Below are 16,279 nucleotides of genomic sequence, written 5' to 3' on the forward strand. Positions count from 1 at the left end.
CTGGTAATCGTGGAGGCAACAATATTGATCTGGACTATCTAGTTCCGTTTTCTCTACCATGCATCAAGAACTTAGGTGTTTTTTGGGATCATAGCCTTACCCTTGACAGGCAAATAAACGCAGTGATCAGCTCTTGCTTTTTTCAATTGCGTCTTCTTTCTAAGATTAAACCTATTCTATCTACTAAATCTCTTGAGACTGCCGTTCATGCACTGATTACATCCCGACTGGATTATTGTAACTCCCTTTACTTTGGTGCGTCCAAATCTTCTATCCATCGCCTTCAATTGGTGCAAAATGTGGCTGCAAAATTTATTGCAAGGAAACGAAAGTCAGACCATGTGACTCCAATCTTAAGATCACTGCATTGGCTGCCTATCCATTTTAGGATTGAGTTTAATATTTTACTTTATGTTTTTAAATCACTACACAACCTGGCACAGAGTTATTTGTCCGAGCTTCTCCATCCCTATATTCCAACACGATCTCTGAGGTCTGGGGCTCAGGGTCTTCTATCCACCCCTAGAGCACGGCTTAAGCAAAGGGGGGAAAGAGCATTTGCTATTGCTGGCCCCCGGCTCTGGAATGGCCTCCCTGCGTATATCAGATCAGCACAGTCTGTCCACGCTTTTAAATCTTCTTTAAAGGTGTACTATTTCGACTTGGCATTTGATTTAGTATGAACTTTGCTCTTGTATGCATTGTCTGTTTTGTTTTATTGTGATGAGTTGTGCGTTTGAATGTCATGGTTTTAGGGTTTCATATACAGTATATAGATCTATGTTTATATTATTGTCCATACTGTTCAGCACTTTGGTCAGCCTGGTTGCTGTTTTTAAATGTGCTTTAGAAATAAAACAAACTTGAAACTTGAACATCAAATATCAAATTTATCAAACACATTAATTTACTATGTAAAAATTAATGGATGGTGTCTAATTTTACACTGTTGACAGTCCAAAAAGGCTACAATGGAATTTAAGAGAGTAAAATCAGTCAGTACAAGTTTTAATGGAGGAGTGTTTACCCAACACTATATGTTAAATGATGATGGGCTGTCATGTGATGCAGATTTTTCTTGTAAACCTGAGATAATTTACAGTGATAACTGTGATCATAAGGTTTATGTAGGCCTACATAACAATAAACATATGTAAGTAATAATAAATAATGATATATGATAATAATAATAGGATAACACATAATAATAAATACACAGTAAGCATATGTACATGTAGTTCTTGTTGTGATCCAGCCTGTGTTTCATGTTCATTGTTAGTTGGATTCTTAGTTTGTTTTTGAGTATGTCCTGTTTCCTGTTTCATTTTGTTGTCCTAGTCTTTTTGATTATTGGCCTCATGTTGGTTGTCTTCCAGGTGTTTCTTGTCTTCTCGTTTATCCCAGTGTATTCAAGTCCTTGTGTTTTAATTGTCTGTGTCAGTCCTTGAGATGTATGATGTTATTTCATGTTCCCTTTTAACTTGTTTTGTTCCTTCATTAATTTTTAGGTTTCATAGGTCTCCTGCCCCTTTATAGCCACATCTCACAATAAATTATGAAATTAATAATGAAATGTTTTCACTAATTAAGTTTAGTCTAAAAAGAAGTTTAGTCTTTTTTTACCATTTTAGGCCATTTGTTGAGTGACGGTGGACTGTCGTAACCTGTAAACTGATTTCCTTTAACCTGAAGGACTCAAGGAATGTTTTTTGGGCAAATACTGATCTGTGAAATGTTTCACAAATCTAAATAGTCATTTTAAACTCAAAAAGACTTAAGTAAGAGGCCATTATTAAGTTGTGTAGGTGTCCTGTCCCTTTAAAGCCATAGATCACGATTAATATGCAGTTTAAATACACATAAGGCCATGTGAAATAGTCAAATCAATTTGTGAAAGTTTTCACAAATGAAGTTAAGTGTAAAGAGAGTGTTTTTCACTATTTTAGGCCATTTGTTGAGTGGCGATGGACTGTCGTAACCTGTAAACTGATTTCCTTTAACCTGAAGGACTCAAGGAATGTTTTTTGGGCAAATACTGATCTGTGAAATGTTTTATAAATCTAAATATTCATTTTAAACTCAAAAAGACTTAAGTAAGAGGCCATTATTAAGTTGTGAAGTCAATTTGTGAACATTTTTATGGTGACTTATAAGAGTTATGCAGCTTTTTTATGAATAAGAACATGACAAAATTGCAATGCCATTTGTGAAATTAACCATATTAAGTAAAGCAACATTGAAACAATGAAAACACTGAAACAATTCACCAATCACAACGGTACCATTACTTGTATGACTCACTTGTCTTGTTTAATTTATAGGCTTATTATGTATAATATCTCGAACCGTTAGTGTTAATATTACAGGACATAATAAACACAGGTATAAGATTATATAAAAAAGACGAAATTTGTTTGTGAAAGTTTTCGCAAATTAGGCTGCGTAAACAAGTAAATTGGCATGAAATTTGAGTGCATGTACACTGAAAGTAGCTGTCAATGGTAAAGACTGTGTATTTGTCATCCTCCGTATCTAACAACTTAACATGATTTGACAGACAAAAACTTTGCTGTGAAAAAATTCACAAATCAAACTGGACAAGATGACGGTCTTTTTAGGTATTTAAGTCTTCAGTTTCGTGAGTTATACGCGTTTTAAAAAAAAGTCGCAAAAATAAAACGCGGATATCATGCGGGGAAACCGCTTCACATGAATTCACAAATCACGGTGTGCAAAATAAGATAACGTGTTCATGTATACAGCAGCGCGATGCGGATTCACAATTTAAAAACGTCCGAATGTCAAACCGCTAAACTATCTTTACTGCGGTAGGAAAACATTACTGGAAGCAGAAACAAAGGTGAAACTAACCTCGAGTTGTCATCACGCGGTTTATCAAGTGTCTTATTTTTTTTCCGCAATCGCCGGTTAAACAAAACAAACTCGAGGCGCAGTTGCAAGCGAGTTACTTCGAAACTCAAGCGAGTTACTTCGAAACTCAAGCACAAACGTTTTTATATCCATCGTAAACATATCTGCTAACATGAGCTGGTGCTTATGAAACAAACCAGCGCTGCCCTGTACAGATTAGAGATGTAATGAAGTGAGTTTGTGTGCACATTAAAATATTTAACTTTGTATGTAAGATGCTTGCATGATTAAAGAAATGTACTACAGTTTATGTGAGATGTCTTTTTGAAAGACTAAGGTTCACTGAATGTATTGAATGAATCCCACTACTCGAGCAAGACATTAGTGATGGGTCGTTCTTGAACGAACGAATCTTTAATGTGACTCGGGAAGAACGAGTCGTCTTAGGGAGTGATTCGTTCAGTCGCGCATGCGCATTGCGCAACATTCTATGGGTCCTGTACTGGAATTCAAGAAGAACAAACGATTCAAACCCGAAGACTCGAGAGGTGAACTAATCAATTCTCTTTCCGGCTCTGACTGCATTGGTTTAGCTTACGACGCTGTCACGTGATGAACGAAGGAGTCAAACCCGAGGACTTGTCAGATAAGAGGTGTGGTGAGCTAATCATAGACTAAAGACCCAGGTAAACAATGAATTAATATTTTATGTTTCTTATAGCATTATAGTTTTGTATTGTTTGTAATGTGATCAACGTTTCCATAAGTAGTAGATGTGTTAGCAAAGTAACATGTAACATTTTAATTATATTTTGCTAAAATGAACGAAATGAACGATATGACTCGAAAAAAGATTCGTTCATTTTGCTGAACGAGACTCAAAGATCCCAGTCAGTAAAATGATCCGAACTTCCCATCACTACAAGACATTATTGCAGCGTTATGTATGTGCGCAGGTGCTGACCAATAGCGTTCGAATGTACACAGTAACGGAGCCCTTTCATTGGTTGAATGTACTGAATGAACATTCCCTTTACTTAATGAGTCAAAATGAGACTGAATGAACTGGTACATGTTGTTCATGGCCTAATATCCTCTGTGTTGCAACATTAATTTAATTGAATTTTAACTGGTTAAAGGTTAACTTTTGTTAATAAACTGTATTTAAAATAGATTATTTTAAATACAGTTTTTTAATTAAATATATATCGAAATAAATATCGTTATCGATCAATATAGAAAAAAACTATTGAGTTTACTTTTTTGCCATATCGCCCAGCCCTAAGCTCAGGAAGAAAGACAAAAACAAAGAAAAGTTTGCATGGGTATTAAAATAACAAAGGGCCTATCTTTGCTCTTGGTTGGTAAAAAACTACTGTCAGGGTTTACTAAAGACACATAGGGCCAGATTTAATACACAGGGCAAAATAGCGAGAGAGAGCGCAATTTCAAAAAAGTGCAGATGGTAGTGGAAATTTCTGTGGGTGATTAACTACCAGGCGCACATTAAAAAACACCAAGCTGCTCTTGCTACCAAGAGCAGCGCAAATTGGCGCAGGGTTTAAGACAGTAAATCGCGTTGTGTGATTCATAAATCTAGCCCATTGTAAAATGAGCGCTGAAAAGGGTGGACAAAGTTGTATTTGCATCTGACCTCATTGCATAGACAATTGTTGGAGTTTCCCTTTCAGACGCAAAATGTATGGGAAGAAAGTATTTCAATACATAACGCAACATGATTTATTAACATGTGTCTGTTTACTCGTATTTGCCTAATTATTTAACGCCCCCAAAAAGCATGTTTTAAAGCCTAAAGCTAATTTCCGTCGCTCTTGGTAGACTGTTTTGGTTATTATGGAAGTTAGATACTGTATTCTGAAAGGTGTTTTGTAATTGAAACATTTGCGAGTAAAAAAATGTTTTCATTCAGCAAGTCGAAGAGAGCAAATTCCTGGTAAACTGGCAGCAGTTTTTGCAATCGGAAAAGAAAATGTTGGTCTTTTATAAACAAAATATGTATATAACTGCTTTTGCGTTTTTAATGTAATGTTCTAATATGTGCATAAATTAGGTGGAGGGAATCATACAGTAGCTGTTGGTCAGGCGTAAAAAGACTAACCCCACACTCTAAAAATGCTTGGTTGTTTGGACGAACCCACTCTAAAAATGCTTGGTTGTTTGGACAAACCCCACCCATTGGTTTAAATTAACCTAGAATTTTCTTTAGTCAATTTAAACCAATGGTTAGATTTGTCCATATTTAACCCAATTATGGGTTGAAACACTTCAGAGTGCATTGGTTGAGTCAGCGTTGCTATGTCGAACATACTGGTGCTAAAGTTGTTCTGCATGAAAAGCTGGATAGAAGAAGATATTGCAAAAATGACACGTCACTTTATAGAACAAATTTTCATAGAAGCATCAGCTTAGCTATATTATATGTCCACAACATGATACCAGACAGAAATAAAGTAAAGCAATTATTTCATGTTTTTTTCCCCCAAATCAGATCAATATTCTTTTGCTGTTTTTGAGGCTTTGATTATGTTTTTTTGGGTGTTTAACAGTGGATGTTCATGTTTTTAATAAAAAAAAACGCTTTATATTTCACATATTTTTAGTCTATTGTTCACCGCTGTCCCTCTTCTAACAAAACGACTGGATTTCTTCCGGTATATATAAATCCCTCCTTCCGAAACGCTCTGATTGGTAAAGCTGACCCAGTCTGTCATGATTGTTTCCCCGCTTAGAGCGTGTGTCTGAAGATGTCCCACCCATACCATATCAGCGATCTTCCGCTTGTCAGGCTGTTGTGATTGGTCGGTCCCCCTCTCAGTGCACATGTATTCATTCATGTATTAAGCTTTGGCTTTTAGCAATAAACGGCAACAATGGCGTCAACTTCACTTCATCAGTTAAAAACATGCGGATCGATCAAAGTGTAACAGAGGTCTGCTAGTGCATGTGCAAACGTCAATCTTTGTTAGAGATCACATTTTTTTCCTACTATGGCAAGGGAAATGACACCGGACCGAATGGCGTCAGACCGGTTATATTAACACTAATAACAGAAGCGTTAGTTTTGCCTTTTTATATTGGACCCGAGTTGGATAATAAAACAAGCAGATTGACCAGGAGACATTTGCAAGCAGGACTTCAAATGACGTTTCATAGAAGTGTTTTAGAGGTATGCGCGCACAGACACAATATCAGTGTAATGCACAGAACAGCTTTCACAGCTGATGTTAAAGTCATGGAAGCTTTTATTTGACCGCTGGTTATAGAATGTGTGTTGCTGAATTCTTATTACCAGCTGTAGGCGTGTAATGAAATTGAAAGTAATTAAGCGTGCAGCTCATTCAAATGTTTACAATCTCTGATAACCAAACACTACTCCAGCAGCTCTTCCTCTTCTCTAAGGAAGGCCTTGCCCCTTTCTTGGCGTATTATTTTGGGCGGAGGTTTTTCAAAAACTTGGAAATCATTTACCCGGGAAGTAAAGGGCTGTAGTCCGATTCCAGCCGTTCTCTGTAGTCCATGAAAAGTGAATACTGCTAAAGACAATATCTCGCTTGGCATTGAACTTTGAGCTTTATCATTTTGCAGATGTTGTTTATGCTCTAACAGCAACATTACACACTAACTACACTGGGTTCCAAATTATTATGCAAATGATATCTTTCTCTGGTTTTCCTAATTTGTCGATGCAAATGACAGTCAGTATAATTTTCAAGTAATCAACAGTTAGGGTACATTTGGAATTTTATTGAACAAACCTCCCACTGACAACAGTATTTATTTAAAAAATGAAAAACTCAAAATGCACTGTTCCAAATTATTATGCACAACAGAGTTTGAAAACATTTCATAGGTTGTAAAAAACTGAAAATGGTCATTTGTTGAATTTGCAGCATTAGGAGGTCATATTTACTGAAATCAAAAGCTATTTCAATCAAAAACATCCTAACAGGGCAAGTTACATGTTAACATAGGACCCCTTCTTTGATATCACCTTCACAATTCTTGCATCCATTGAACTTGTGAGTTTTTGGATAGTTTCTGATTGAATTTCTTTGCAGGATGTCAGAATAGCCTCCCAGAGCTGCTGTTTTGATGCTAACTGCCTCCCACCATCATAGATCTTTCGCTTGAGGATGCTCCAAAGGTTCTCAATAGGGTTGAGGTCAGGGGAGGATGGTGGCCACACCATGAGTTTCTCTCCTTTTATGCCCATAGCAGCCAATGACACAGAGGTATTCTTTGCAGCATGAGATGGTGCATTGTCATGCATGAAGATGATTTTGCTACGGAAGGCATGGTTCTTCTTTTTGTACCATGGAAGAAAGTGCTCAGTCAGAAACTCTACATACCTTGCAGAGTTCATTTTCACACCTTCAGGGACCCTAAAGGGGCCCACCAGCTGTCTCCCCATGATTCCAGCCCAAAACATGACTCCGCCACCTCCTTGCTGACGTCGCAGCGTTGTTGGGACATGGTGGCCATCCACCAACCATCCACTACTCCATCCATCTGGACCATCCAGGGTTGCACGGCACTCATCAGTAAACAAGACTGTTTGAAAATTAGTCTTCATGTATGTGTGGGCCCACTGCAACCGTTTCTGCTTGTGAGCATTGGTTAGGGGTGGCCGAATAGTAGGTTTATGCACAACTGCAAGCATCTGGAGGATCCTACACCTTGAGGTTTTCGGGACTCCCGAGGCACCAGCAGCTTCAAATACCTGTTTGCTGCTTTGCAATGGCATTTTTGCAGCTGCTCTCTTAATCCGATGAATTTGTCTGGAAGAAACCTTCCTCATTCTGCCTTTATCTGCACGAACCCTTCTGTGCTCTGAATCAGCCACAAATGTCTTCACAGTACGATGATCTCGCTTAAGTTTTCGTGAAATATCTAATGTTTTCATACCTTGTCCAAGACATTGCACTATTTGACGCTTTTCGGCAGCAGACAGATCCTTTTTCTTTCCCATATTGCTTGAAACCTGTGGCCTGCTTAATAATGTGGAACGTCCTTCTTAAGTAGTTTTCCTTTAATTGGGCTCACCTGGCAAACTACTTATCACAGGTGTCTGAGATTGATTTCAGTGATCCAAAGAGCACTGAGACACAATACCATCCATAAGTTTAATTGAACAATATAAAATTAAATGTTTACGACACTTAAATCCAATTTGCATAATAATTTGGAACGCAGTGTAAAGTTTGAAAATTGGCATCACGGGGAAGGGCACCTTTAAACATCAGTTTCAACAGGAATAATCTAACAGATTGCTTCTAGTGCCGAGACGGATGTAAACAAATCAAAAATAAATGAAGATAAATACCTACTGTCAAATTCATTTTATTATTACATTTAGGTGCTTTTATCCAAATCAAGTGATTTTTATTATCATCATTGATGGCACAAATTTGCATAAAACAAGATCTGGTGGTTGTTGCAAATTCTACTACAGTACATTCTGATAAGATAAAATACGTGTTCTTATTGTTTAACTCAACACTCGCGACTTCGGTAGCTTGAAGAATGACACAATGAGACAATACAGATGGTGGTAAATTAAAGATGAACTCAGAACAAATAAGTAGGCCATTATTCACTGCTCACAATGTCCAAACCACAGTGTTCATGCCAGATTGGAAACACATTGGAAACTTGGTAACCAGTTTTTTCTGTTGCATACATCTATGAATCTCTTAGATGCCCGCCGAGCTGTTTTATGACTTACTTCAAGATTCTCTATATGATCCACTGAGTGATTAAAGCATAGTTATTATTAAAGGTGCAGTGAACTGGCCGTTTTTATTGTTTTATACTATTGTCTGATGTCTACTTACGACGTTCGCGTGGTTTTTACATTCGAAAACATCAAAATCAATAAGTAATAGGCTATTTTCTACCCTGGTTTTGAGGCCGGCTGGAGAAACGCTCAGTTTTTAAGGGCGGGCCGCATAGAAGACTTGGAAGTAAACGTCCAATGCTATGGTTGGATAGCAGCTTGCATAGTTGACTTAGTTGGAGCCTTCTGTGAATTTGGTTAGACATGTAACATTACGTAACTTGATTTTACTCAAATTTACGAACTTATTTCCCGGATGTGATGGCAAGGCTTTGCATATAGTTTGTATAGCCTATAGTTGGTGTTTAGTGATATATGACTGTACATGTCAGTATTTAAGACCCGCGAACCGGACAGAAGATCACCACGATCGCGGGTCTCAAATGTTATAGTTTTCATGATAAATAAACAAACGGTAGACTCCCAGCCAAAATGACCCAGCACCAGAAATAATATCAAAACACTTCAAAACAGCCTCCATTATTCGCAAACGGTGGATAAAACCTTGAAAAATGATATATGAGCCTGCCAAATCACAGAGATGCCGATTACAATTATTACAAATGACTAGAGGTCCCCAGGTAATACTATCAGGGCATATCAAGCGATCTCTAACAAAGCAATAGTGACGCATAGTACAAATATGTTTTACTCACATAAGATTGCTGCGCCATTCCTATCGGATCCAATATTGACGGCACAGCACTGCTTTTTAATTTTAGTCTCTCCGCAAAGACTTGTTCAAGGAATCCACGTTGAAATGAAGCTAACAAACGCTCAATGTTTTCCCCACATGAGCTGGAACATCTTTAAAAATGAACTTCAACCATGCATTCCTACTGTCGGAATCCGAAGGAAGGTTATGCAGCGACGGTGTTCTTCCACAACCAGGCACTGCACAATATTTTGCGATCTTTAACGGCATGATGCTTACACTCGCTCTATCTGGTTCCGTGCAGCTTGTGTTCAGTACTGTCATGTGTGAACCAGTGGGCAAGGGCGCAAGAAGTAGGCGTTGATATTCGTCTGTGGAGGCGGTGTTCAACCTATCTATGATAGATAGGTGCATTCCAGGACCTGCCGTTCACTGAGCCTCGTGTCATTAGCAGTTGTTATTTCAGTAACAAGGGCGTTTTCAGGTCTGACACTTACAGGATGTTCGCTTGAATACGATTCCCTCTTATATAACAAAAGCACGTGTTAAAATTGTGGTCCTAGTTCATTGCACCTTTAAAGAAAGTAATTATATTCAGGGGTATTAAATGCATTCAAGATACTATAACAGAACTGATGTTCATGAGAAGAAAACATTATGAGCATTGCTCAGGATTAAGAAATATATTAAAATCCTTGAACAATGAAAATTATTTTTTCATTAAATTGTATTTATATTCGTAATATCTGAATATCTTCTCCATCCATGTCAATGTCCAAACTGAATGCCTCTCTGCCAGAACTTGACCCCCTTCCATGTCATTTGAGATGAACTGATGTCTTTAGCGACTTTTCAGTATATAACATAATACTGAACATAACATATGAAAATGCTGGTCTTAAAATAGAACCAAGCTTTTGAGAAGGTCTTCATTGAGCTCTGGTTTAATCATGCAGCTTGTTGATCTACAGCACACTTCAAATTTGTAAGTTTTTGTTGGATATGGATTTTGCAACATATGCAACACAGATTGAACCTTGCTACATTATCTACATTTGTATTTTATAGCAGGACGATAAATGTAGAATGGACTACAAAGTACACAAAAGTATTAGTAATTACAACAGTCATTTCAAATCTACCCTGTATATTTTAATATTAATGTCTCATGCACTGGACATATCTTCAGACCCAGAAACAGCTGTCATGGTTTCATGTGGTTTCAATATTGCTAACAACCTGGCTCAAAAACAACACACAGAAACATGCAGAAACATGTTTTGTCAGAGATAGTGGTTTAAAATGCTACTGTAAATGATTTGATTTATTGTAAATAAAATTACAGTTTCAAATCCAAAACAACGAAATCACAACCCAAACCCATTTGTACTTAACTCACTTAAAACTTGTTTTTTAAACATCCATGTCGATTGTTACTGAAACGGTTATTTTGGGAAAAGGAAAAGAATTGGATTGTGCTACCACATACCCCATATGATCACAGAGTGGGCATTGTGCATTAAATTATTACTGATGTTACAGTTATTGAGCGCTACAATTATCCCTGCTCTCCCCTACAGGAAAAAGACGGATGATGTAATTAACGGAAAATGGCTTTCGTGCTTTTGTTTTTCAGAAACAACATGGGAGAGGCCATCCAGCGTTCCTGGAACCCCCAAAACTCCAATAAAACATAAGAACTCTGGACCTACAGGTAAAAATGCTCTGGAAATCTGTATGTATACAGCGTTTTGAATATTTAATGTTCAAATTGAATGGATATGTCTTCACTTCACTGCAGCTCTCAGAGGCAGCATGAATGGGGAAATGAAAAGATATGGATGATACGTGTAAACAGAATGGAAAGCATTCTCTCACAGTGTTTTTGACCAGAGGTGCTTTATCTCTGCTACAGGGTGCATTGAATTCCACAGAGGCCTGTGAAAACAGATTTCCTGTTTTTCTATTTTATCTGTGGCTTGGAACACTGGAGCCACATGGTCTTGTGTTAGTATCTAGCAGTGAATAGGGATGTAACGATTCACTCAGCTCACGATGCGATGCGAGTCACGATTCTGATCTCACGATGCGATTTATTCACGATTTACTCACGATTTATTTTTACAAAATGAGTTGAAACAAATTAGAAATGAACAACTTCCCTTGCATTATTTCTTAAATGCTTCACGTTTCTTTGTATAATAAAATAATGTTTTATTTCAAATAACAAAACTAAACTGCAATTTTATAACAAATTAATAATAGAAAAAGTCTCTTTAATATAAACAAACTAATACTGTCTGAGCTTTACTTGGATTTTTTTGCATTTAAGAAATATCAGCATGTCCACGTTTAGATTTGCAGTGAAAAAGCGGCCCCTGCTGTTCAAAAAATGTATTGCGATTCAGTTCACACCTCAACCGATTTGAATCGTCACTCAGAATAACCGATTTTCAACCGGCTCACGGTGAATCGTTACATCCCTAGTAGTGAATATCCACAATAGTCACAACAAAATGTAAATTTCATAATTTACCCATCCTCATGCAATTTTAAACCTGAATTACTTTCATTCTTGTGCAGAACACAAGAGAAGATATTTTGAATAATGTTGGTAACAAAACAACATTGGACTCCATTGGTTTCTATTGTATGGACACAAAACTACGGAGATATTTCTCATGTGTTTCTTTTGTGTTACACAGAAGGAGTCATATCATCGCTGTCCTTCCGAAACCTCGTATCTCCAAATTTTTAAGGAAACTGAAAAAAAAAAACTATACTTTTTAAATGATTACATGTGTTGTCAAAGTTGACAAGCACTTTTTAATGCTTTTTATTGCTTAGATGTTTGCAAAACCCAGTTACAAACATAAAGGATGAAAAAAAACTGTTGCAAGGTTTCTGAGGGCCAGCAGCACATTTAATGTCGCAAAGAAACTACTTACAAGACATACTGTAATTAGTCATTGTAATAAGCCTCAATAAAATGGAAGGAAGGAGGCGGGAACCGGCGAACATTAAAAACATTTAATCAAAAATAAATACACCAAAAATACAAAAGTAACAAGACGGCAGTCCCTCGCGGATGACTGCCGGCAACACAAACATAAACAAAACTTAACTAATGTCTGGGCCAGGTCCTCTCTCACCGTATGCTCCTGCCGCTCTGCCTTTTATGCTTCCGATCTCCTCCGTGGGAGATACGAGGCCGGTGGCGCCCAGCTGACGCTCATTATCAATCGCATCACCGGCCTCACTTGCTCCTCCCACGGCTCTCGTCACGCCTCCCTCGTCACAGTCATTTTCAGGATAGACGGATAAAAGCTTAAATCATAAATCCTAAAATATACTCTCTACAATTCTTTATTCTGTATTGATGAAGCTGCCTCCTTAAAGGGACAGTACACCCAAAAATAAAAATTCTGTCATTATTTACTCACTCAACTTAAGTTGTTCCAAACCTATTTAAGTGTATTGTTTCTGTTACACACTAAACATATTTAGAAAAATATGGAAAACCAACTGTTCTGGGGCCCCACTGACTACCACAGTAGTTTTTTTGCTACTTTGATAGTCAATAGTGCCCCAAAACTGTCTGGTTACGAGTATTCTTCCAAATATCTTTCTTTGTGTTCAGAAGAACAATTAAAGTCATACTGGTTAAGAGTGAGTAAGTAATGACAGGAACAATGACCAAATTTTCACGTTAGGGTGAACTAACCCTTTAAATAAATCTTAATAAAGTTAACATAGATAAACACAGTTATAACATATAAACAGAGGAGTTAAAGCTGCAGGGGCTTTGTTGTTTTGAATCAAGGTAATAATTCACGCTTGACACAGGACATTTCTGGTTGGATGTGACTATCAAGAAGTTTGTCTTTTCTTCAAGTTTCTGTCTTTTCAAAGTATTTTAGAACAAAGCACCATTCTTGGATCCTTGCAGCAAAGTTGCATCCTTTTCATTTATTTCGCTGTTAGATGTTGTTTACTGATTCTTTCAACCTCTAGTCTGGCTTGTTATAGACGCACTGTAGTCTCCTGCAACTGAGTGGTGTATACAATGAAGAGTATACCATGAATGAAATATAAGTAATATAAATAAATACTGAACGTAAGTGCGTGCTCATTATGGGGCCCCCACAGATTTGTGGTACACCACTGCTTAAAATCACTTTAGGTGATCAGAAATTGGGTCTAAATGATAAAGCAATGTTTTTTCTCAGTGTCGTGTACCTTTTGCTACTAGGGATTGTGATGGTCAGATACAAAAACACAGATCAGCCTTAGATTCGACATTAGATCAACAAATACTCCCTAATAGATTATTTACTGTCATCGCCTCCGCTCTGAGCCTCATAATTCTGTGTTTAGTGCTCTTCTTGATTTGATTTGCACCGGCGATCACCATTTTTTAATGTCTACGAGAACAAAGAGGACCCAGTCTACAGTAAATGAAATTAAGCCCCGGCTCAAGAAAGATTGAGTGTCATTTCACAGACTGAGGAAGGAAACGGTATACGTTTCTGTTTATTATGCCATGTGTGATTAAAAACTTCGTTATTTGGAATGATTACAAACAATATTAAAAAAGTACCTGGTGGATAGGTAAAAATAAATTAGCCTTTTAAGGTTAAAATGCCTCTTAGATCAGTTTAAATAAGTGTTTGAGTGTTCGATAACTAACAATGATTCTCGGGAGCATAAGGACTGAGTCAGAAGTTTGAGCAAAGGGCTTTTTGGCCTGACATTTCAAATTACCCACTCTCGATGGAGCAGAATAGTGGTGCTTGTTATCACTTTCAGAGAATTAGAATAGGCTTTTATTGCGGGTCTAGAAATAAAGTGTTTAAAATTAGACTGAGAGCATGGAGGGGCCGTGAAAGTGTCTGAAGTGATGAGAAATTAGATATTTTGTCTAAATTATTATAGAGTAGTAATGTTTTTTGGATTTTTTTTGTATATATATATATATATATATTTTTTTTAACTTGCCATTGTCGAGATGTCGAGAGCAGGGAGGGGCTGTGAAAGTGTCTGGAGTGCTAAGAAATATGAGATATTTTGTCCAAATTATTATAGAGTAGTAATGTTTTTTGGATTTTTTTTGTGTGTATTTTTGCGATTATTTTTTTTTACTTGCTATTGTCGCCGTTTGTCTGCTGACTTGGGGTTTCAAAAGGATAGTTAAAGGAATAGTTCACCAAATGAAAATTCTGTCATCATTTACTCACCCTGTTGTCATTTGAAACCTTTGTGATTTTCTTTCTTCTGCAAAACACATAAGATATTTTGAAAAATGTTGTAATCAAAAACCATTGGTCCCCATTGACGTCTATTTTATGGACACAAAACCAATGCAAGTCAATGGGGATCAATGTTTTTTTTGTTACCAACATTTTTCAAAATATCTTCTTTTGTATTCCGCAGAAGAAAGAAACTCATACAGGTTTGAAATGACAAGGGGGCATGTAAATAATAACAGAGTTTTCATTTTGAAGGTGAACTATTCCTTTAAAAATGTAAATCCTGCTTTTAACTTCATGTACTTCCAAACCTGTAGGACTTTTGGTCTTATTACTAAAGCTGCAATCTCTAACCTTTGCCTCTATAGCGCCATCTCTGTTTAAAACATAATATTGCAGGTCACGTTACATACCTTTTGTGGGTTGAAGTAAAAAAGTCAAACTGACATTTCTTGCAAAATCATAACCAGCATACTATATACTTGCTCAATACCAGATTTTTTTTTTACCAAAAAAGGTTAGGGATTGCAACTTTAAAGTAAATAGGTGCTTGGCCTGTGAAGCTAACAAAAAACAGCTGTGAACAAAAGCAATTCACTGTTGAGTTGTTTAAGGTTTGACGTTACAAAATCAGAGCATTGTTTTCATATTATCATGTGTTTTCTTTGTTAAATGACTTTGAGATCAGTTCAAGAGGATAAGATTATAATCACTCCTGTTTTTTTCTTACAGTGAATGGATTTCATGGTAATGGTAGCCCATTGCATCAGTCTGAGCAGTCACATGTGCTCATGCGAAAGTCAAGCACAGAACAACAGGTATGGATGATCTCTCAGATGTGGTCTCTTCCGCTGGTCGCATCAAAATGCCAAGGCAGATGCTTTGTTGAGCTTGAAATCCATTTTATGTGTAGCTCTTACCTTTAGTTTCTTTCTATAAGTACCCACAGCTCCTGAATTTAATTTTAGGTCATAGGACATTATTGAGTGAAGATTCAGTTATTGTGTCTAATTCTGTCATTTAATTACTATTTTATTCATTTTGTTAGTGCACACAGTCACTTTAATGCATTTTGATATTTTGTTTAAATTACATTTTGTTGGCATTGGCACAATACAAGGTCACCAACAACAACGCTGGTTATTTTATGAGGTGGCTAATTCGCTAGTTGCACAAGATGGCGTCGGTGAGCTTTTGAGATGCCAGGGTCGGCAGACTAATTTCTGGTCGTATAACTCTCTATGGGAAAAGGAGGATTTTTGGTCGGCAAATATGGGAAAGTAATATATCAGCGATATGACAGATCCTCTTTACATTTCTGAGCACTTAGTTAACCCAAAACAACTCAATAGTGTTATACGATCGGAATTAGTCTGCTGACCCTGGTCGTCGCAAAAGCTCACCGCCGCCATCTTGTGCAACTAGCCCATTCGTATGTAGTCAATAAGGTATGACATTGTGAATATGTCACGGCTGAAGGCGCGAAGCGAAGTGCCTGCAACCCCTTCAGTTGTGACTTATTCATGATAAAGCACTAGCTTCAAGTACCTTATTGTTTATAGAAAACAGTTATCACACAATACAAATATTAAAGCTGAAAAATGTGTATCAATGCAACTTCCATGAAATACAATACTTAAAGCCTTC

At 37.1% G+C, this 16,279-nt stretch overlaps 1 protein-coding gene across 2 annotated transcripts in view; it reads left to right on the forward strand.

Moving 5' to 3' along the window:
- The window catches only part of LOC130569374 (growth arrest-specific protein 7-like), a 66,995-nt gene that overhangs the window by 25,690 nt on the left and 25,026 nt on the right, over positions 1 to 16,279 (forward strand). For both annotated transcript variants that reach the window (XM_057358990.1, XM_057358989.1), the window contains 2 exons: positions 11,020 to 11,097; positions 15,365 to 15,450. In XM_057358990.1, the coding sequence (XP_057214973.1) occupies positions 11,020 to 11,097; positions 15,365 to 15,450 (164 nt within the window). The remainder of the gene's footprint in view (positions 1 to 11,019; positions 11,098 to 15,364; positions 15,451 to 16,279) is intronic.

This window comes from Triplophysa rosa, linkage group LG18, assembly GCF_024868665.1.
Source record: "Triplophysa rosa linkage group LG18, Trosa_1v2, whole genome shotgun sequence".
Classification (NCBI taxonomy): Eukaryota; Metazoa; Chordata; class Actinopteri; order Cypriniformes; family Nemacheilidae; genus Triplophysa; species Triplophysa rosa.